The sequence below is a fragment of the Patiria miniata genome, unplaced genomic scaffold (genome assembly GCF_015706575.1).
Source record: "Patiria miniata isolate m_02_andy unplaced genomic scaffold, ASM1570657v1 HiC_scaffold_7, whole genome shotgun sequence".
Classification (NCBI taxonomy): Eukaryota; Metazoa; Echinodermata; class Asteroidea; order Valvatida; family Asterinidae; genus Patiria; species Patiria miniata.
Genome location: NW_024037074.1, coordinates 34,980,103 through 35,001,745, shown reverse-complemented (window position 1 = coordinate 35,001,745; position 21,643 = coordinate 34,980,103). Strand labels below are relative to the sequence as shown.

The 21,643-nt window shown below is 40.5% G+C and overlaps 1 protein-coding gene across 1 annotated transcript; it reads left to right on the top strand.

Annotated features, from left to right (window-relative positions):
- The first annotated feature begins 2,397 nt into the window (after window positions 1-2,397).
- On the top strand, window positions 2,398-21,437 carry LOC119745143 (snake venom 5'-nucleotidase-like). The gene is made up of 8 exons (XM_038221368.1): window positions 2,398-2,772; window positions 6,555-6,771; window positions 9,150-9,335; window positions 17,026-17,229; window positions 17,598-17,837; window positions 19,314-19,469; window positions 20,207-20,404; window positions 20,849-21,437. The coding sequence occupies exons 1-8, from the start codon at window positions 2,398-2,400 to the stop codon at window positions 21,058-21,060; spliced, it is 1,788 nt and encodes a 595-aa protein (XP_038077296.1). The 3' UTR covers window positions 21,061-21,437.
- Window positions 21,438-21,643: the final 206 nt, after the last annotated feature.

Below are 21,643 nucleotides of genomic sequence, written 5' to 3'. Positions count from 1 at the left end.
GTGTAGTAACAGTGTGTAATTGGATTGAGTCGGATCCCACAATGATAGTTGATACAATTATTGTTGACACTTGATCATAATTATTTGAGTGATATTTGTGTCATCAGATCGGAGTAGTGAAGCCTTTAAAACTTGGAGAGGGCTAGGCTGAATTGGTCATACATTTAAAGGCATAACCTATCATTTGCAGATCCAGATCAGACCCCGATCCACTTCGCGTTTACACTTGTCGTCGATCCCCCTTCGATCCTCCTTGCGGGATCAGATCCCCCTTCGATCCCCATGGCAGGATCCAGTTTTCAAGGCTATGTATAGTTACGTGTTTAATTGATGATTTTAATACAGGCAATTGTTTGGCGAAGGGACCTAAAAGATAAAAAGCTGGAAAAGGTGTTAACCGGGCCCCTCTCTTCAGTGGAGTGTTTCCCTCATCTAATGCATATTCGCCCTGAACAAGGCTGAAAACCCTCTGAATGTTTACAGGGCTACAAATAACAAGAGAAATATAAACAGAAGAGTACTTGGGAAATCTGAAGCAGTAATAAGAATAAACTTTCATCTTGAACCTGGATGGTTGGAGGGAAATTAGCACGCAGGCAAGGTGGGTGAATTAGAGCCTAATGAACCCTGAACTTGCTTTGAAATACAGTTACCATGAAAGTAGACCTAATGGCTGGATTTGAATCAACATTTCGATGAAAAGTTGACACAGATAAACCATAGATCTGTTCCTTGCTCTATGGATAAATCTACAAAAACTGGTCCATTGACCCCAGCAATAGGGCACGACGTCACTAAACTATTTCTGACTAGAGTGCTGCGGGTTTTTATTTTTTAAAACAAGTAGTGGTGATACAATAATGACCACAACGTTGTCCAAACAAAAATATGCCACTGTATAGGTTACAGCAAATAAACTGCACTTATAATGGGGCAATAACGGCGACGAACTCACGCATCGATGGCGACACGTTTGAAGATTTGAAGATGCCAATTTGAACAAAATGCCAAACTGAAAAGGGTTCGAGTGCCTTGGTGATGTTAACTGACAAGATTATCTCCTTTTTAAGTAGACATATCTGTGTCTACTCTCCACAGTCCAGATAAGCTAAAGGCGTTCCGTCAATCACTGCATGACGGGTTTGTCTTTGTACGCGTGTCTGGTTTGTCGAGCTACGGTTTGTCTATCAAAACACCTTGGTGCAGGAAAGAAGAAAATGTTCAACCGGTTTATTTTGGTAGTTTTGGTGTTTTTCTGTAATTTTGAAACTCTAGGGTCTGACCGTATAACTTGCCTGTCTTAAAACATGTTGCTCTAGTAATATTCGCATTAAGGGTGCAGACCACTAAATAGGCCCTAGAATACCTATGCCAAGTCACAATATGCCTATGTATGTCAATTTCTCTCATTACTGGGGGGTTTACCCAAAAAAAGGGGTCTCAGTTGTGTACCAGTTTTGAACTTGCATTTGACCAGTGTGGACCACAGGTCGCTTTAATTGAACAAAATGTTATAATTATACTAGTAACTCAAACAAGTTAGGGCCTGAAAGTTCGAAAGGAGAAGGGCAAATTTAATGAGGAGCCAGGGTGGATACAGGCCTATACAAATAGCACGAAACAAAAGGAGCACGAAACAAATGGGGAAAGTGGGGCGTGTTGAGATGACAGGGGGAATAAGGGAGGGCGAAATCGTATTCGTCCCTATAGCACCCTTGGAAACGAGGACAGTTGGCAATACTGGAGGAGAAATGAGCATCGCGTCGATTCACAGGTTGGTGTGGACATGCAGGCTCCTGTGCTTTATAGCGCTCGGGTAGAATGTAAGTCGCTGAGCATGAGATAGGTGGGTTGGTGGTGAGATTGACGCATGTAATTTTTAAATTCCTCCATGGTCGACGTTTACCAAATCTTGATGTGGCGCACAAAATATGGGCACCCAAAAATGTCGCCGAAGCAAAACGTATGGCTGCGCGTGTCTTTACTTCAGAACTTGAAGTAATGTTGGCAAATCCTGCTGTCGTGATGAATCGTCTGTTCATCTGTTATGTATCTATTTGACGTGCCGTTGGAGTGGAGTGGCTTACCTTGATAACAAATCATGATCGCATCAGTGATTGGTCAATAATGATTTTGTGATTGGAAACAAACTATACACGTAGTTCGATTGCGCACAGCTCCCAAGAAATATGAACTTGATTCAGTTACACTGATCTGCATAACTGTATACAGGTGCCTGTTCATTGCCCCATGTCATGTGATGTTTCTAGGCACGTCATTGATAGAACGTAGTCATCATTGACTGCACTTGTAAAATATTTGCATTGTGGCCGCGGGCTGGGGATCCATACACGAATTCTGGATTTTAAGTGCCGGAAACGTTCGACACCAGTACACATGGCGCAAAAAGTCCCCAATTTTACCCGTAAAGTACTCCGGGTTGTTTGCCTCTTGGCGCTGGCCTGTGTCCACCTGATGCACCCGCAAGGTGTGGCCGGTTTTGAGTTGACCATCATACATACCAACGATGTCCGGGCCCGATTCGAGCCCATCAGCGCATCGGGCGGGGAATGCACCGCTGAGCTGGAGGCACAGGGGACTTGCTTCGGGGGGCTGGCCCGACGAGCTGCCAAGATCGAGGATATACGAGAAGCCAGCGAGAACGTCTTGCTGCTGGATGCAGGCCACCAATTCCAAGGAAGTATGTGGTTCTACGTGTACAGGGGCTTGGCAGCGGCACACTTCATGAACAGGCTCTCTTACGATGCCATGGTAAAATAAAACAATTTAAAAAAGGAGATTATTTTTTTTCCAAATAAAACATACACATTGAAAAATCTTGATTGGCCTAAATAGGAGGGAAAAAAAGTGAACTTGTTGAAGAGCACAGGGAAAGGCTTTCTACTTTCAAACCTGGGGGGGGGGGTTGAAAAACCCAAGTGCCCTTCAAAAACACAAGTGCCCCTCTCACATTAACAAGTGTGCACCTTCTCGAGATGCAAAACTATCCCTCGAAAGCACAAATACCCCTCTCGAAATAATAAAATTGTGTCCCTCTCGAGATGGAAAATTTGCCATCAAAAGCAACAGTGCCCCTCTCGCGATAAACAAAAAATGGTCTCTCTACATAACTAGTCAAATTCATGGGCGGACCCATCAGAGAGGTAATTACTGCCGGGGGAGGAGGGTGTGTGGTGTGCTGAAGGCCCGGGGGGGGGGGGGGGGGTAACGGGGCCATGCCTCCCCCCCCCCACCCCCCAGGCAGCCACTACGTACACCACCATCTTTGCCTACAAAAAAAGGTTAAAGTGGTCAGAAATTGCCTCAAATCACACCACAGAACATTTTAGAATCATTTTTTTCCGGGACCTTTTAAGCGGGCCCTGAACCACACGCTGTGAATTTGTGGACCCATTTTGTTGGGTTCAAAAAAATTTTGGGTCCCCCCCCCAAACAAAGTGCTCTCTGGCTTTCACACCAACGGAAGGTGCCCCGATTCTGGATAATTAAGTGCCCCTTTCGGTGTTGCACCCCCAGTTTGAAATGTTTTCCGCCGCCCCTGTCCATGCTATAGACGTCTCTCCTTAAATTAGCTTTATTTTATGAACGCTAATGAAAACAATGAGTTTTCGCGCGTTGCGTGACATTCCCTGGGCACCACCCCATATTTGCTTTTTTTTATCAGAGCTTTTCGTGCTGTCAGATTATCGGATTTATTTTGGGCCTACTTGCTATTCAATACAACAGTATCATTCCAGGGGCGGATCCTGGTTTGGGTTAACTCTAAAAGGGCCGGGTTATTTTGACCATCTCTCAGCGGGGGGGGGGGGGGGGGGATCTCGGCCATCGAGGGACGGAAACATTTTGAAACTCGGCACATGCATAGAGCAACTCATCATAAACATACCCAAGAAAGTTCATGACTATAGGTCAAAGGATTTTGGAATTATGGCTTATTAATTATTCATATGTACGAATGGTAATTCTGCTCTGTGTACACGACGTATATGGGAAAATTCAGTTTTCACGGCGCGTAGCCGAGGTATGTATGTTTTGTGTTTTTGGTATGAAAAGATGTGCAAGCCAGGGTCAAGGCTAAAAAGTCATAACAGCTCGAGTCGCGAAAAAAAAAATTCAAGGCTATCGCGGAAAAAAAGTTGAGGGAGGCGGATTCCGCCCTGGCCCTTTTAGGGTTAAGAGAGGGCTTAGCTGCCTACCAAGAGGGGGAGGGGTGGTTGTAGACCCCTAAATTCCCCCCCCCCCCTAAATCCGCCACTGCATTCAACCTAAAAATTGACATATAAAGTAATCAGCTTTTAATAAAATCACGTAAACAAAACACTTACAACAGGTGTGTACTAATGACGAATTGCCAACGAATACAAAGTACTGTATCCCATACATATTCTATTCTAGTTTAGTCATTTATTCAAACCACGGCGGCTTGAGAAAAAAACATTGTATAAGGCCAAAAAAAAAGTCTCCGGTTTCTGGTATGGAGCTTGCCCAAAAAGTGGTGCGGCGACGCGGCTTTTTTTTTTTTTACCTGATTTTTTTTGCTTCAAATGTCGGCTGATGACTGCAAATGGTGCCCGACTAAACTTAGTGCAAATTTATGGGAGTCCAGAGAGGCCACATAAAGCTTATTCTCGACCATAACCCAATCTAAAAACACATTAAAATTGTGCAGCAGCAGGATTCCAGTCAAACCAGTGAGTTTGACGGTTTTGAGACATCATCTTACATTGAAAAAAAAACTTTTTCATTTTGCCGACGCGCATGGCTACGGCGACGCGCGCGCATACCAGAAACCGGAGACTTTTTTTTTGGCCTAAGTACATAAATAGGGCAGGTTTACAATTTATATTTACATTTATATTTAACATGTTAACCTTTACAGACTATATGTTTGGAGTCGATTATACAACAATGGAGTCCAAACAGCTAGATTATACATTGGGAACTTTATGAAGCATTTATGATTCATCTCTGCTTGTGGATAACCATAGAGAAAGGAAATATAACAAACATTTCCAACGGTCAAATACCCGTAAACTGGGGTGGCCAATTATAGTCGGATGATAAGGCTGATAACATTATCTATGCCATGGGTCTACAAGTTATGCCCGGCGGTGTTCATGTTTTGAAATTCTCAACATGCTCACACAGCACCCAAATATTTCAGTTTGAAAGACATCTTTTCGAGCTTCAAGTCACAGTGAGCAATCCATTCAGTGAGCAGTTTCTTAAAATACTTGTCTGTTGCTAGCTATATCACTGCCAGAGGCCAATTACTGCACGCTGTCACTTCTGTCACGAAGGCTCCCTTTAATGGCGAAAGCATTGTGCTAGATATTAGGCAGATGTTGGAACATTAGCTTGCACGATGCTTTCGGCATTGAAGGAGGCCTCGTTTATGCACAGTGATCACATGCCCGGTTGTATGGTATACCCATCATCATCATCATCATCATCATCATCATTAGCCTAATTCAATCCACTGCTGGATGCAGGCCTCTCCACTATCTTTCCATGCTTTTCGGTCCCTTGCCAGTTGTTTCCATTTCTTCCCTATGAAATCAGAGATTTCATCTCGCCATCTCTTAGGCTGTCTTCCTCTTCGCCTCTTCAACGATAATGGCGTCCAATCCGTTACTTTCAGGGTCCATATATGGTTGTCTCTACTCATGACATGTCCTGCCCAACTCCACTTTTTTCTTTTGATCTCATCACCAACAAACGAAAATGGTGTATGTGCATGTTCTGGTTCTGGTTCTGGTGGTTACTGCGCAAACACCTCCCAAGTGGTTATCTCGCACGGGTCGGAGTGGTTGGCGCAGTGAACTAAATTTTAAAGTAGGCCTTGTTAACTAAGCTGAGAGATCTGGGTGCTCAATTCCCTATTTAAAAGCTTTGAAATTGGGAGCAGAGCGAATGTTGGGTGGTAGCAGGTTCCATTCCCTTGTAGTTCTTGGGTAAAGTGAACAGTTTGTTGACATTTGGCGGGACAATGATGTGAGGACCGAAGTTCTGTCTTATTGCATGAGTGTTGGTACTCTTGCTTGACGGCAGGTTTTATGGTGTGATCTTGTGGACTTCCTTGGAGATTGTCGTCAGTCGAAGTCGGATTCTGCGGAGTTAAGTTCGAGGGTGTCCCATAATATGAGAAAAGACAGCATGCTATTAATGCTGGATCTCCGCTTGTAATCGTTGCAAACAAAGCGAGCTGCTCGCCGTTGTATATGCCTACTTTCTCTACGTTGATCTTATTGTTGTTGTTAAACACACATGGTTCCTTATGGAACAGCCTAAGACCTTTATAGAAACTATCTGCCCCATAAGGTTAAAAAAAAATTATCCTCTGGTAAAATTGATTGCTGATTAGTTAGCAACTCAAAAAAATACTGTTCATCGCCGAACCTCACTGATTTTTAGAAAGCAAATAAATCTTAAGATGACACTGAACTATGTTCATATAATCACACCGTTACCACGCGCATTTTGAGCTATTGGGTAAACAAAGAAGACTATCATTGTGTGTGTGCTCTCTTTAGGCTATCGGACAGCACGAGTTCGACTTCGGGGTAGCAGGCTTGGCCAGATTCATCCAGAATCTCACATTTCCAGTGATAGCCAGTAACATCGATACATCCAGAGAACCCAATCTTGATGGTTTACTATCCAAACACCATGTTGTCCGATTCGCAAACGGGCAGAGAGTCGGCATCGTTGGATACAGTTACGCAGAAACGCCAAATATCGCAAACACTGGTACGTTATTCGTTGCCTCTCCCTTTACCCAAACAGAATGAAATGTCATCAGTTAATAGCTACGTATATATACACATATACATCATTCCGAGTACGCTATATCTGAACTTTCACCCCCCCCCCCCCCCCAATTGCTGTAGAAGTGTAAATCCCCTACAGGGTGAGTCCAAAAAAAAAGCGGAACCCAAACCCCAAAAATTATATTTAATATTTAAAAAAATGTGTTACGTGACCAAACAGAATAACGATTGGAAAGCCAATTTCATAAGCTACTTTCAGATGAAAACAATGCTGAAATTGCTCAATCTGTTCAAAGAAATCACCATTTAAACACGATGACCCTATAACCCTCTTTCGTCCAAAATTGCCATTTCAAGAATCGTCGTCACAATTGTCTTCAAACTTCACCAGCGATAAAACCTCAGTTTGAAAGTTAAAAATATTCAACAAAGTCCTTTTGAAGGCCCGTCTTGTAAAAAAGTGGATTTTATAAATGATATTGTTTGCCAGGGTTGTAAAAAAAGATATTGTGTATTACAGTTGTTGATAGTTGTTGAAACAAGTATTCTGTGTCATTTTTGTTGTTCCAAACTGTCAGAATACACAATAAACTGGTTTTTTTTTTTACGAAACAAGGTTTTAGGGTTTGCGTTTAAAAGGTGATATTTTTTTCATGTAAAAGTAGCTTATGAAATTGGCATTCCATTCATTCTTATGTTGGTGCTACATATCTTTTCAAATATGAAATATATATTCTTTGGGGTTTGGGTTCCGCTTCTTTTACTCACCCGGTACAATCTATTTCGGTTGCATAACTTAAAATGGTATGAGCCTATAGTTCATTTACAGGTTTAACACATACAATATCACTGTAAACTGATAACAGGTAGGCCTACTGCCTTGCTCCTAATGGACAGGAAAAACAATTAAGATTGGCACAGAGCTATTTCCTGTACTTGTCTAAATACAATTCTTTTAAATGCTTCATGAACACCTTTTTTTGTCAAGTTCACTAAGTCGTTTCTGAAAAAAGAATTAACAATGGTAGGCAAAACATGTCTGTATAGGGGTAGTTAGCAAAAGCAATGTCGAGTCTTCATGTGCCTTCAAATAGATGAGATTGCTTTGACGGGTAGTATACGAATGAATATCCTGGTTCAAAGAAAAATAATATCAAAACTTACATTTTTTGAAGCAATTTATGACAATAATCATACTAGTGTGAACCAATCTGAATATTATAAACTTCTTCAAACTTAAGAATTTTAAACTTAGAGCAAATTTGGCATGATGGCAGGCATTCCTGATGTATTTCTATTGTAGTGAAACAATCCTGTTGTATAAGATAGGTAGATTCAAATCAAACCACCCCATGCCAAGACTCCATAATTCAAATACGAATTAACCAATACATTGTAGATAGAAATACTATCTTTTATCGCCATAAGTCTTTTGGTTCTAATGAGAATATAATTAGTTAGTGGTCAACCCCCGAAACGTCGTTATGGATGCCGACTGAAGGTCCCCGTATTTTTATGCGGGGACACAGTCTAGACTGAAGGCGCTTACTATTTAACACAGTCTAAAAATATCATTACTCAAGTCACCGTGATGGAAATGGATTGCCCTACTTTCTATAGTACCCAGATAGTATGCTTCACATGTCGTGCATAATAGACTGATTAATTGCTCAGGGATTATGCAGAATGGTTTTCGATTTTCTTTCTGACCTTTTTTGTCGTTGATATTGTTATGTTAGGGCGGATGCTTGACTGCACATTATAACAGAAAAAGTGTGTATATTTACATTGGGAAAAAATGGTACTAGTATAGACTTGCATGTTTACAGTTTATGGAGGACTGGTGATTTTTGAAGACAATTGTGACGACGATTCTTGAAATCGCATTTTTGGACGAAAGAGGTTTTTAGGGTCATTGTGTTTAAATGGTAATATTCTTTGAACGGATTGAGCAAGTCAGTAATTTTTTTTTCATCTAAAAGTAGCTAATGAAATTGGCTTTCCAGTCATTATTATATTTGGTGCTACATATTTTTTAAAATATGAAATGTAATTTTGGGGGTTTGGGTTCCGCTTTTGTGACTCACGCTGTATATTTTTCATTGCTATTATTTACTTTTTTTCTGTAATTTTGACAGGGTGCTCCTCTTCAGAAGGCGTTGTCCTTCTCTTGGATGTCGCCCCATTCATACCATTATTCTACTCTTGATACAACATTTGTATAACCTATTTCGTTTATTCTATCATTTGGTGTAACAACTATTTTGTATGAATGGAAATTTAAAACAAACAAACAAACTTTTCAGTACGCTTCCGCACATAATCTAGTCCCCTAGTTTGCATATTACAACACTCTAGGTAACCTAGCGTTTATAGACGAGGTGGAAGGACTGCAGCCGGCTGTGGACAGCCTGATTTCCTCAGGTATCAACCAGATCGTTGCAGTTGGGCATTCCGGGTACGACAAGGCGCTGGACATCGCTAGCAGACTGGTCGGCGTGGACGTGGTGGTTAGTGGCCGTGACTCGACCCTCCTCTACACTGGTAAGCCCTGTGGGTATTATCTGTGAATTAGAAGGGTGTTAGTTATTGGGGTGGCGGGACTACTTTCCCCTCTCGTCATGGCTTGGGAACTAGTTGGATCTTCCCTTTAACTCGTCCTATATGCTGTAGAAAAGAAATACTGAAAAAATATATTAAAAGTATAAAATACGAATCACTAAATTTCTATATATGACTTGAAGCTTTGCATGGTGGATAAGATAAAGTAGAAAGATTGCGGGTAACACCATGTGGAAAGTAATCTATTCTTGGAAGAAGTGTGGTTCTGAAAAGAACCGGTTGGTTGAGTGTAGAACACGACGTTTCGGACAGTGTGCTCTGTGCATCATCACTCACCCTCCTGATAGTGGAGCTGCTTAGGTCCATTTTTGGCCGAAATCGTGCACTTTGTGGTAAAAGCATGAAATTTGGCAGGTGGGGTCCCAATGGGCTAGAATTCATTTTAAGATCGGGACCCATCCTGGATCTTGCCCATTTTGGGGGCAGAGCTTGATTTTTTTTAAAAGGGGGTGCAAACAATACAAACTCATGAAAACTGTATTTAACATCCATTTTCCTTGTTTTTCTATGGTTTGAAATAAACTTAAACATAAAATATAACATTCTAGCTTTCGAACACCACTTAATTTCCACCCATTTTGTAGGCGTGGCCTAAATGTACAAAAGAGGCGGTATATATTAGCAGTTTGGTTCTAATATAGAAAACATTATTCGGTTTGGTAGTAAAATCCTGAAAATTGGCAGGTCTAGTTAAAATGGGCTGAAAATAATTTTAAGAGGTGAACACATCTTGGATCTTGCACAATTTTCGGGGGCGGAGCTTGATTTTTCAAAAAGGGGAGTGCAAAAAATAAAAAACTCAGAAAAACTGTATTTAACATCCATTTTCCTTTGTTCTTCATGCTTGAAATAAACTTAGACATGAGAAATAACTTTATGAGAAATAACACGTTAAAATTGTGCAGCAGCAGGATTCCAGTCGAACCAGTGAGTTTGGTGGTTTGAGACATCATCTTACATTGAAAGACATCATCTTACATTGCCGACGCGCATGGCTATGGCGACGCGCGCGCATACCAGAAACCAGAGCCTTTTTTGGCCTAATAATCGTTTTTTTCGTTTTGTATGAATAAAAAGGAGTAAATGCTTCAGATTTCAAATATGCACTTGTCATTTACAAGGCTGGGTTGGGGCAACCTTGAAATTGTAAAGCAAAATAATTCTGCGCAAAAACTACTGCATTTATTAAAGTTCATAAAGTACAAATGATACCATATGTTTGTATGAATAAAGCATGGCATTTGCTTTTTCTACCACTTTCGAAGCATTTACTCGCATCAGTATGAATGAAAATTAAGCAAACACTTTTACTAAAAACCATTTGCTCTTGAGTAAATGGCCTGCAAAATGTAAAGCTTTACATGTTTATAAGTTTGCAGAAAATAAAACTATCATAACCGAAACGGAAAGCGGCACCGGGGAGGGTCACGTGCTGGAGGACAGATACAAAAAAAGCGCATCAAACGCGACGAACGCAATGCCGTTTACGTGCACAATGCGCTGTGCATCGGCACCCATGGTCTACATGTGAATTGGGTTTTCAGTCCCTACCTGATTCCGTGGGTTTTCCCCAGACTATTCTTCTGGGGTTTTCCTCCCACCTCTAAAACTGTAATTTATTCTCATTGTCTTCTCTCTACGTTTTTTTTTCGGGGTTTGCGAGCTACAGTGCCTGGGGCATGCACTTTTGAGGATCCTTGGTTTCATTACCAGAAAAAAATTATTTATCGTTTACTTCGTTTCGTATGAATATAAAGGAGTAAATGCTTCAGATTTCAAATATGCACTTGTCATTTACAAGGCTGGGTTGGGGCAACCTTGAAATTATAAAGTAAAATACTTCTGCGCAAAAATTACTGCATTTATTAAAGTTCATAAAGTACAAATGATACAATGTTCGTATGAATAAAACATGGCATTTGCTTTTGCTACCATTTTGAAGCATTTACTCGCATCTGTATGAATGAAAATTAAGCAAACACTTTTACTAAAAACCGTTTGCTAAATTCTGAAAATAATTACTTTTACCTTTTAGCTTTTGCTATACTATAAGCGTTTACTTCGTTTCTTATGAATAAAAAGGAGTAAATGCTACAAATTTTAAATATTTACTTGTCATATTTCAAGGTTGCGTTGGGGCTACCTTGAAAATATGGAAGCACATAATTATGCGCAAAAATTACTGCATTTATTAATGTTAATCGCGAAAAAGTACAAATAATACCATACGGTAGTTCGTATAAATAAAAACTGGCATTTGCATTACTCCCATCTGTACGTTTCGTATGAATATAAAGGAGTAAATGCTTCAGATTTCAAATATGCACTTGTCATTCACAAGGCTGGATTGGGGCAACCTTGAAATTATAAAGCAAATAATTCTGCGCAAAAGCTACAGCATTTATTATATGTTAATCGCGAAAAATTAATATTAACAAAGTTCATAAAGTACAAATGATACCATGTTCGTATGAATAAAACATGGCATTTGCTTTTACTGGTACTTCCAATTTTGAAGCATTTACTCGCATCTGTATAAATGAAAATTAAGCAAACACGTTCGTGTAGGTTTTATATGAATTAATCCCTAAACTCTATGATCTCAGAATAAATACAAGATTTCTATTGTTTTAGCCACTGTGACCTTGACCCTTGACCTTTCGACCCCCAATGCGATAGGCCTATGACCAAGAACGATCCACAAACCAAATTTGAAGTTCACATGTAAAGTATTTCTCAAGTTATCGTGCTGACAAAATTTCTTTTGTTTTAGCCACTGTGACCTTGACCCTTGACCTTTTGGCCCCAAATGCAAAGGCTTCTTAGGATTGCCAAGGACAATCCACAAACCAAATTTGAAGTTCATATGTAAAGTATTTCTCAAGTTATCGCGCTGACAAAATTTCTATTGTTTCAGCCACTGTGACATCGACCCTTGACCTTTCGGTCCCAAATGCAATAGGCTTCTTAGGATTACCAAGAATAATACACGAACCAAATTTGAAGTTCATATGTTTAAGTATTTCTCAAGTTATCCCGCTGACAAGATTTGTCCGGACACACACACACCCAGGTTTACGTTACATACCTTGTGTGGACATTCCTTTGTTTTCGTGTAGTTAAGAAAACTCGGTACAAAAAATAACTTTACTTAAACTGTGAAAACTCTTTCAACCCAATTTTTTTCTATGATTCCCTATAGTGTTTCTCTTCATTCTGCTACGGATAAACCTAACCCAAAAATGCCTCTAAACCTGTTTTCCAGAAAGGGCAAAACGTTATGTGGACACGGCTTAGTCCACATAACGTTAACACAACCTGCATTATGTGGACATCTTTTGTTCACAAGTCCACATAGGGAATGTAAGACAAACTCACACACCCACCCACCCACGGAAGGACAAGGCGGAAACAGTATGCCCCTTCGGCTTCGCCGCGGGGCATAAAAACGCCTGAAAGGGCACCCCCTAGCACGTCCAAGAAAGTTAGACTATTTTTAATTTAAAAACCATTCATCCAAATTTTACCAAACTTACCCTTAGATATTATATAGAAAAACATAATGACTTCGTGAGGTTTTAGGATCGTGACGTCAGCAAACTGGACATTGCTAACGCATTATTTAAGAAGTTACATATTTTCTCGAAAAAACCCAACATTATTCCCTCCTTTTCAGTCAGTAACACATTACTCCCCCAAGTCCCAACATCCATCTAATATAAATCCAACAGTACACACTGCAAGGAATGGACGCAGGCGCGGTTCTACCGGGGGGGGGGGGGCTAGGGGGGCTGTAGCCCCCCCAAAATTTTGTCTAGCCCCCCCCCCCCCCCAAAAAAAATAAATTCCGTAAAAAAAAAAATTGCATTAGCATAAAGAAGGATTGTGATGTACATGCGAACGGTCTCCCCCTAAAGAAGAAATAGCTGTGACAAGGGTACATTAGTTAATATAGCGTGAATGATTTTAGGATTTTATTGGCGCTCCCCATTGAAAATATGGCATGAACCTCCCCCCCCCCCTCCCCACCTATTGATTTTCGGAGGCCTAAGTGTCTGGAAAAAATAACCGGTCAACATTTCAGCACGCCTCCCTGAAAAAGTTCTGGATCCACCGTGCTAGCCCCCCCCCCCCAAAAAAAAATATATTGGTTCTAGAACCGCGCCTGAATGGACGTATATTCTGTGCACATTTTTATGTTTATATGCCTATATATATATATATTAAACATATTAGAAGAGCACTTTCAAGAAATCCTTCATTGGGCCGCCCCTAATTCCCCTCCCTCTCCTTGTGATCCCCATAGTGTTTATAATACATGCACAATTAGGAAATGCCGCCAATGTAAGTATACAGGGTGAGTGAACAAAAGGGCAACAATTAGTCTTGCAACCGTTTAAACTTATCTTTACAGTGTATGGTAAACATAGTTAACCGATAGAAAAGTTGTGTTTTTACCAGCAAAAATGATGATTTTCCCTCGTTTGAATCAAGCTGCTCTAATGTACCGCCTCTTTACATATTTAGGCCACGCCCGCAAAAGGGTGAAAATAACACGTTAGAATGTTAGAATTTACAAAGTGAATGTAAAATACAGTTTTCTGAGTTTTCTTTTTTTGCACTCCCCTTTTTGAAAAATCAAGCTTCGCCCCCCAAATGGGCAAGATCCAAGATGCGTTCACCTCAAAAAATTATTTTCGCCCATTTCAATTGGACATGCCAATTTTCAGAATTTTACCACCAAACTGAATGACGTTTTCCATATTAGAACCAAACTGCTAATATATACCGCCTCTTTTACCATTTAGACCACGCCCACAAAATGGGGGGAAATTAACAGGTGTTAGAATGCTAGAATGTCTTATTTCATGTTTAAGTTATTTCAAAGCGTAAAAAAAACAAGGAAATTTGATGTTAAATACAGTTTTCATGAGTTTGTATTGTTTGCACCCCCTTTTTTTGAAAAATCAAGCTCCGCTCCCAAAATGGGCAAGATCCAGGATGGGTCCCGATCTTAAAATGATTTTTAGCCCATTTTGACCACACATGCCAAATTTCATGCTTTTACCACAAAGTGCACGATTTTTCGCTTAGCAGCTCCACTATGAGGACGAACAGGGCGCACTGTCCGAAACATCGAGTTCGACACTCAACCAACCGGTTGTTTTCAGAACCACACTTCTTCCACATGGCGCTACCCGCAATCTCTACTTAAACAATTTCTGGAACTAAATGAAATTGATCTGGCAAAGTGCTTGTTCCAGACTGGTAGCACTGAGCACTATTTTTTAACCTCACCTTATAATATTCAAGATACTCGGATAATTATTATCCGAGTATCTTGAATATTATAAGGTGAGTTAAAAAAAGAAAGAAAAGAAACCCAAATGTTAATATTAAGTTTGGACCTTTTAATTGATGACGTCATCAGTGTCAATAAAATGTATACTGAAATGTATTAACCCAAAAGGATGCTATTTTGTTCAAGTAGAAACAAATGGTCCCACTGGAAACGGATGAATTTCTGTTCATAAAAATAGTCACAGCTTAACTGGCCAATAAAATAGTTCCAACTCAACAAACGTTGTGGCTCTAGTTGCAGTGTTATCAGTTCCATATAGGGAATGACAACTAAAGGACTGAATCTTTATGATCGATAGATGGCAAGTTTGGGGCGAGTTGAGGATATTTTATCAGTCTAGTTTTTATGAATAGTATTTTCATGTAAATGAAAATACACTTGAATTGGCGTCAGGCATGACAAGTTTAAATGAAAGCCGGCCCTGTTTATATTAGTTTGGGAATGTGCATAGCCGCAGGATGACCTTGCTGTTTGTTAAGGTTGAGTACAGAATGCCAGCAGCATACGTCAATGAAACTTTAAAATGAAAAAAAAAAACTTAAGGGGGAAGGTATTAACAATGCCCTATTGAAAAGGGGCAATTTACTATTTTTTGGGGTCAAACATCCATCGTGGCCTATAACTCAAATGGCGCCACAATATTGCTCAAGTCAATAATATCATGGACATGTCATTTTACTGAAATATCACGTATACCTTAGATATGATGCCGTGGGCAACATTTTAAAACTGTGTTTGTGTTGAAAAGGATTGAGTGATTTGAGCGATTCTTTTATACGAAAAGAAAGCTTTTTTATTGGGCTTTCACATCCTAGATCTGAAAAAGTACTACATGCAGAACTTCTTTAAAAAAAAAATAGGGGTCGCCATTGGGGTTTCCTTCTTTTCTTTTCTTTTTTTACTCACCCTGTGATAGACCTTATGCGCATCAGCCATCTAAGAGGGCATCTTTTGTTGTTTTAATTCAGTAACAATGATGCACAAAAGGTTTAATCGTGCATATTCCAATAAACAAAGGCATTGCCCTCAAAGATGGCGGCTACGCATAAGGTCTGTTAGTTGAGGAATAGTCAGAGGCAGTATTTGGTTTTATCAATGCGTGAAGCAATTCGTCATGGAGCCAGATCGGAAACACATGATCGTTTTCATAGTTTCAGTGAGATAATAATCTTACAAATTAAAAAGGCAGTTTAACACGGAATATCATGATAAGCAGGATGAAGCTATTGGCTCGAACTTGAAAGTAGTCCATGTGGACGAGGTTGCCTGTCGGTGCTATTAATGATGTTAAATAGCGCCAAGTTGTTCGAGCCAACCTCAAGTTTTTCTCAATATTTTCCCGGGAGTACTCTTCGTTGATAGGCTACGAAAGAAAAAAAATCAAACACGCCACATAGCAATATCTGGTCGAGCTCAGATCTCTTCCTCTCGTTGTTAATCTTCAAAACCAATTTCCCCCCTTGGAATTCATGGCTCGTAAAAACAAACAAACAAACAAACAAACACCCCAACAAATACCCCAACAAACACCCCAACAAAAACAGACAGACGGCATTGAATTAGCTAGAAGATCAACTCTTAACCCATGCCCTCACGGCACGACATGCATTGATCATGACCTACCCACAATGCTTTGCCACGTCCACACTTTCTTCAGGTTGCAGACTAGTAAATGACTATAAAACTAGACCTCAGTGATAAATACGCCAACTTCCTAAATTCAGGAGAAATACTCAAAACTCTCCAATGTGTTTGAGACACACCACAAATTAAAGCTTATTTCATCAACTTTCACTTTCTTTTCAATTTTGGTGGGATAACTCAATGACTTTTGGGAGAAATTTCCATCCAAAGACGATCACCCCTAAAAGTAAACCTGAAGCCCATCGCCATTCCCAAAAGTGATGCCTGCACTCCATTGCAAAATAGAACAATTTTAGGACTCATTTCATCCACATCAATTCACAGAAATACAAGCTCGAGGGAAAACAAGGCTTCCACCCTTTTTTTTTTTTTTTTTTTTTTTTACAAACCCTCAAGTTCTGGGCCACAAAATGCTTTAATAGCAGAAAAATTGAGGGCATGCAAATCGTGATTTGGACGGCGTACGCAAATTCGGGTCTATTTACTGGCCTGCAATGTTCGCATCTTGAGAAAAGGAATAGCCGTCAGTGGGCGCCCTTGGCATAAGGCGGCGGGCACGAGCGAATATTCTTGTTGATTCGTTGCACCATTCGTTTCTCTTAAAAGGTGAGAAGCCCTCTACTGAGACACCTAGAGGTGACTTCCCCACAGTGGTTCACCCAGCCCACGACCCAACGGCAACCGTGCTGGTGGTCCAAGCGTGGCAGTATGGCAAATATCTGGGCAATTTGAGTGTCTCGTTTGACGATGAGGGCGCTGTGACGGGATTTGGCGGGAACACCATCCTGTTGGATGACAGTGTGGAAGAAGGTAAAATCGAAATTAACTGTTTGTATGGGTTTTTGTTTTCTGTTGTTGTTTTAGGGTTACTTCTGAATTTGGCAGTGTAAGAGATGTTGACGACTCTCGTTGAAGCAATTTTTTTTAAATTTATGGCCTTTTTCAAACTTTTTTATTATAGCGTCAGACTAATTTTGGCATGGTGTCAGAAGCTTTCAAACATTATTAATTTGATTGCGGTGATCCTTTCAATGGAAAACTCTCTAGAAAAAAAAATACACTATGAGGATTTGTCAATAATACGATTTCAAACGTAAAAGTCTGACAACCTGGTTTTCAGACTTGTGTCATTTCGTTACCCTTGTTACATTTGTTTCATTTTTGACGTGTACTCAAAGACGAGGACATTTTGGAAGAGATGGAGCCCTGGAGAGACCACGTGACCGAAGTAGCCAATCAGGTCGTCGGGCAGACGACTGTCGACCTAGATATTGCAGCTTGCACCTCTGCCGAATGTGCTTTAGGAAATCTTGTGGCAGACGCTATGCTGTTCCCAAACTTGAACACATCGGATGGTTGGAGTGACGTCGGCATTAGCATCACCACTACCGGAAGTATGGCTTCGTCTGCGGACATCGGTGAGGTTTTCTCTCTGTTAATGATGGTTTCAAATCCGCTTCCGAATTCCTCCAATGTAAACCTTTCGTTTGCTATGTCCTTCCTTTCGTTTTTCAACAGACTATTCTATAATCTAGATCACAGCTGTATTTGTTTTGTTTTTCCTTCGAAAATCAATATCCTATATTAAAAGATCCTTCGCTGTCTGTCTGTCTGTCTGTGTGTCACGTATTTGTAAAAGGCGTAAAGAGTGTGTGCAGGTCCCATGTCACAGTCCTCTGAAGTCACGGTTGACATGGGGGGGGGAATCATGTATTTGTTTTGTTTTGCTTTTTTGGCAAATTTGTTTCTTTGACACTTTAGTTTTCTCTAAATGAAAACAGTCCAAAACGTATCGCTATTACGCAAAACAAAACGTTGATGATGAAAAATGTGGCAAAATTGCTTCACCAAGGTTTACCACGCCCACTTGGGGTCAACATGCAACTTGAGGTCAAAGTACTACATTAGTATATAACCCTTAACAGTTGATCGTACGAATTGGTACAGTATATAAAATGCATTTCGAAACTTGACTGTATCATTAACCCCTTCTCAAAACTTCGTCAATTTTATTGAGGGTTTTATATACGACTCCACCCAGCTAGTTCGCGCGGCACCCGCTAATAAAATAATGCATATAAAGACATCCATAATCCATTATAAGTACATCTGTGAAATTTTCACAATTCAATCTGACAAAGGGTTTTGTTGTGGTCATTTGTATCTAGGTCTTTTGTAGTTCACTCTCATGCGTGTACATTTAGCACGGTCAATGGAAAAAGTTCGCATTTTGGCCTACCTGCCTCGGTCAGCGGAAAAAAAAACTCTCGAAGGCTCGGCAGCAAAAAAATGCATTGCGACGATATCAGTGAAAATGTACGGGAGGGGTGGTGGATTCCACGATATTTTTTAGGATTAAAATCAGGTATATGCACAATTATTTTGAAAAATACCCCAAAACTCGTACATTTTACTACAAAAAAATATATATTTTTTTTTTGCAGAGGCTAGTCACAACAAAAACTGTAGATTCCTTATATAATATACAGTTTAATGTAGATTATTATTTTTTAAGAACCTACAGTAAAGTAGAAATTAATCTATACTATACTGAATAGAGTGACGTCACAAGAGTAGTGCAAGTAACAATAGTTTAGAGTGTAAACTTTGGCACATTCAAGAAGTCGTGCGTACTTCGCGCGCGAACCAGTACAGTACAGTACGCACACGGGGCTCTCAAAAGTGGTCAAAACGCGCCCTCTTTGTTAGCGCACGGAGCCCATAGGTACACTGGGATACTCCGCTCTGGTTCAAATCTGTCACGGTTTAATGTTATTGGATTTGTGAAAGCACTTACGGTGTACTTTGACCGGATTTGCGAGGGACTTGTGATGAACTCGACTACAACACTGATGGAATGTAACTTGCGATGCTTTGGCTTTCTTCACGTTTAGGGGATATAACGACCGCATCAATCAACAAAATAATACCATATGGGGACACTATAGACGTGATTGAGCTGCAAGGCAGGTACCTGCTTGAAGCGCTGGAAAACTCGGTATATGAATGGGATGAAGCCAAAATAAACTACCAAATGATGCAAATGGCTGGTGAGTATAGAGAGGCTTTATCATGCTGCCACCGTTCCAGTCATGTTCCCTGTATCCAATAACAGTACTGACTGATAATGGTTTTTGTGCAAAAAGGAACCAGACTATTTTTCCTTCCAGCCTCGCTTTGGTTATACGTTGATTTGAATGGGGTAAAATCAAGATGGCCGCATTATCACTTATAGACCATTATCACTTATAGACTATGATAATGATCTATTAGTGTAACAACCCCTGATCTCTCATTGGACGGATGTTTTACACGGTGACCCAGGTCAACACTTCCGTTTGTGTGTATATGGCTTTACGATAGAGGACATGCAGACATACAAAGGGGGCAACAAAATATCCTTTCAGTCCTCGAGCGTTGGGGCTTTTTTTGAAAACGGTCCTCGATCGTACGGTTATTTGCTTAATCTATGGGAGAGTGGTATATTACAGGGACAAAGGGAAACACAAAGCATTGTCCTGGGGCGTATAGAAATTCTTGTGTGTGTATATATGACGCATGTGCACGGGATGTACGTACATTGTTAGTATATCGAGTGACCCACAAAATGCTTTGCGATTCTGCGAGCTTCCTTCTCAAGATTTTGGGAAGACTTGAGTGCAAAGACAAGAAAATTGAGTACAAAGACGAGCACAGGTAGGGAAACCAAATAATGGTGTCTGATACAAGATTCAAGTGTCCCCTAGCATCGATTCTTAATATCGCCCTGTTTCTTCATAATCACCAGGAATGCGCGTGGTGTACGACGTGTCCCGCCCGCCCGGTCAGCGCGTAGTGTCAGCGGACGTACGCTGCGCAAACTGCCCGGTGCCCGTCTACCAAAAACTGCGTCCGGATGCTGTCTACAAAGTCGTGGTCAACAGCTACATAGAGCAAGGGAAATACGGGTACTCGTCCTTCTTGGACAAGACAAGCGTCCGAAGGGGTACGATTTACAGTGCAAACACTTTCGAAAATCTTTCGGGTAGTATTAAACAACGTACGAGGAAAATATGAAGTTGAAGTGAAATCGATTCATTTTTGGATGATTTGGTGGTAACGGTGATTGCAAGGCCCACCTCGCAACGCTTAAAATTAAGTGCAATTTGAAGTACTATCCCCCCACACACCCCTGCCCTCATCAAAACGGCGCGGTTTCCTTCACACTTAACGCCTCTGTGGTGAAGTTTCCTTGAAAGGTTTACACAAACTTCCATCGTGTTTCACAAGTTGTTTTTTTTATACGAAATTAAAGTACCTATAACAGAATGACACGATAAATCATTAAGAAAAACAGTACATCTCTAATTCTTTTTTCTTTTTTCATTATAAATTTATTTCAAGAATAGAAAAGGTTTATAACTCCGAATTTATACGTTGATTGTGGCAGGTGGTTTGGATGCAGACATTTTGAGAGACTACCTCCAGACGTATTCACCCATTTCTCACAGCGTTGAGATAGGGCGTCAATTTATCTACAACGGCGATGCGCCTTGCTACACCGACGTGAAGTCCTCGGGAAATACTGTAAAAGCTAGGGACAGGTGGTTATTTGTAATGACATGGTTCATGTCTCTACGATTGATACAATATTATGGGTAAACATTGATGGGAAGAAAGTACCGGTGTGGACATGATTGAAGGCGTTGTATACACTCTTAAAATTCCCGGGTAAGACCCGACCCCGGTCCGGGTCACGTCAGATTTGATCCGACACTTTTCCGGGTCAAAATGACACTTCTCCGAGTCGCTTTTCAACACTGGTCCATAGTCCGGGAAAGGGTCGTGTCAATTTCACCCAAAAAAAGTGTTCACTTTACTCGAAAAATTATTGTCGTTTTGAGCCCAGAGGAGTGACAGGTCGAATCTGACCCGGATTCAGGGTCGAATCTGAGCCCGGCTTTTTCATGAGTGTAAACCTTGTTCACAGTTTCGGATTAAAATTCAAGTTAAAGTTTTTCTTTTTATGTGTTCGCGTTTCATCCGCCACACACTCTATTTTTTCTTTCTTGCAAGCCCTCGGTAAACACTGAGAATCAAGGGCGGATCCAGAACACAATTTTTTTTGGGGGGGGGGGGCCAAAAAAGCAATTCCATGTAACAAAATGTTACTCTTTGTTGTGTCAAATCTTTTACGGCTTGATTTTTGGACCTGTTATACAAAAATATTTTGTGAGTAAATCTT

What these genes read in the sequence shown, in the direction of transcription:
- LOC119745143 (XM_038221368.1), top strand. Translation starts at nt 2,398, where the DNA reads ATGGCGCAAAAAGTCCCCAATTTTACCCGTAAAGTACTCCGGGTTGTT. An exon ending in GGCTTCGTCTGCGGACATCG is followed by an intron (nt 17,838 to 19,313) that starts GTGAGGTTTTCT and finishes CTTCACGTTTAG; the next exon opens with GGGATATAACGACCGCATCA. An exon ending in CAAGACAAGCGTCCGAAGGG is followed by an intron (nt 20,405 to 20,848) that starts GTACGATTTACA and finishes TGATTGTGGCAG; the next exon opens with GTGGTTTGGATGCAGACATT.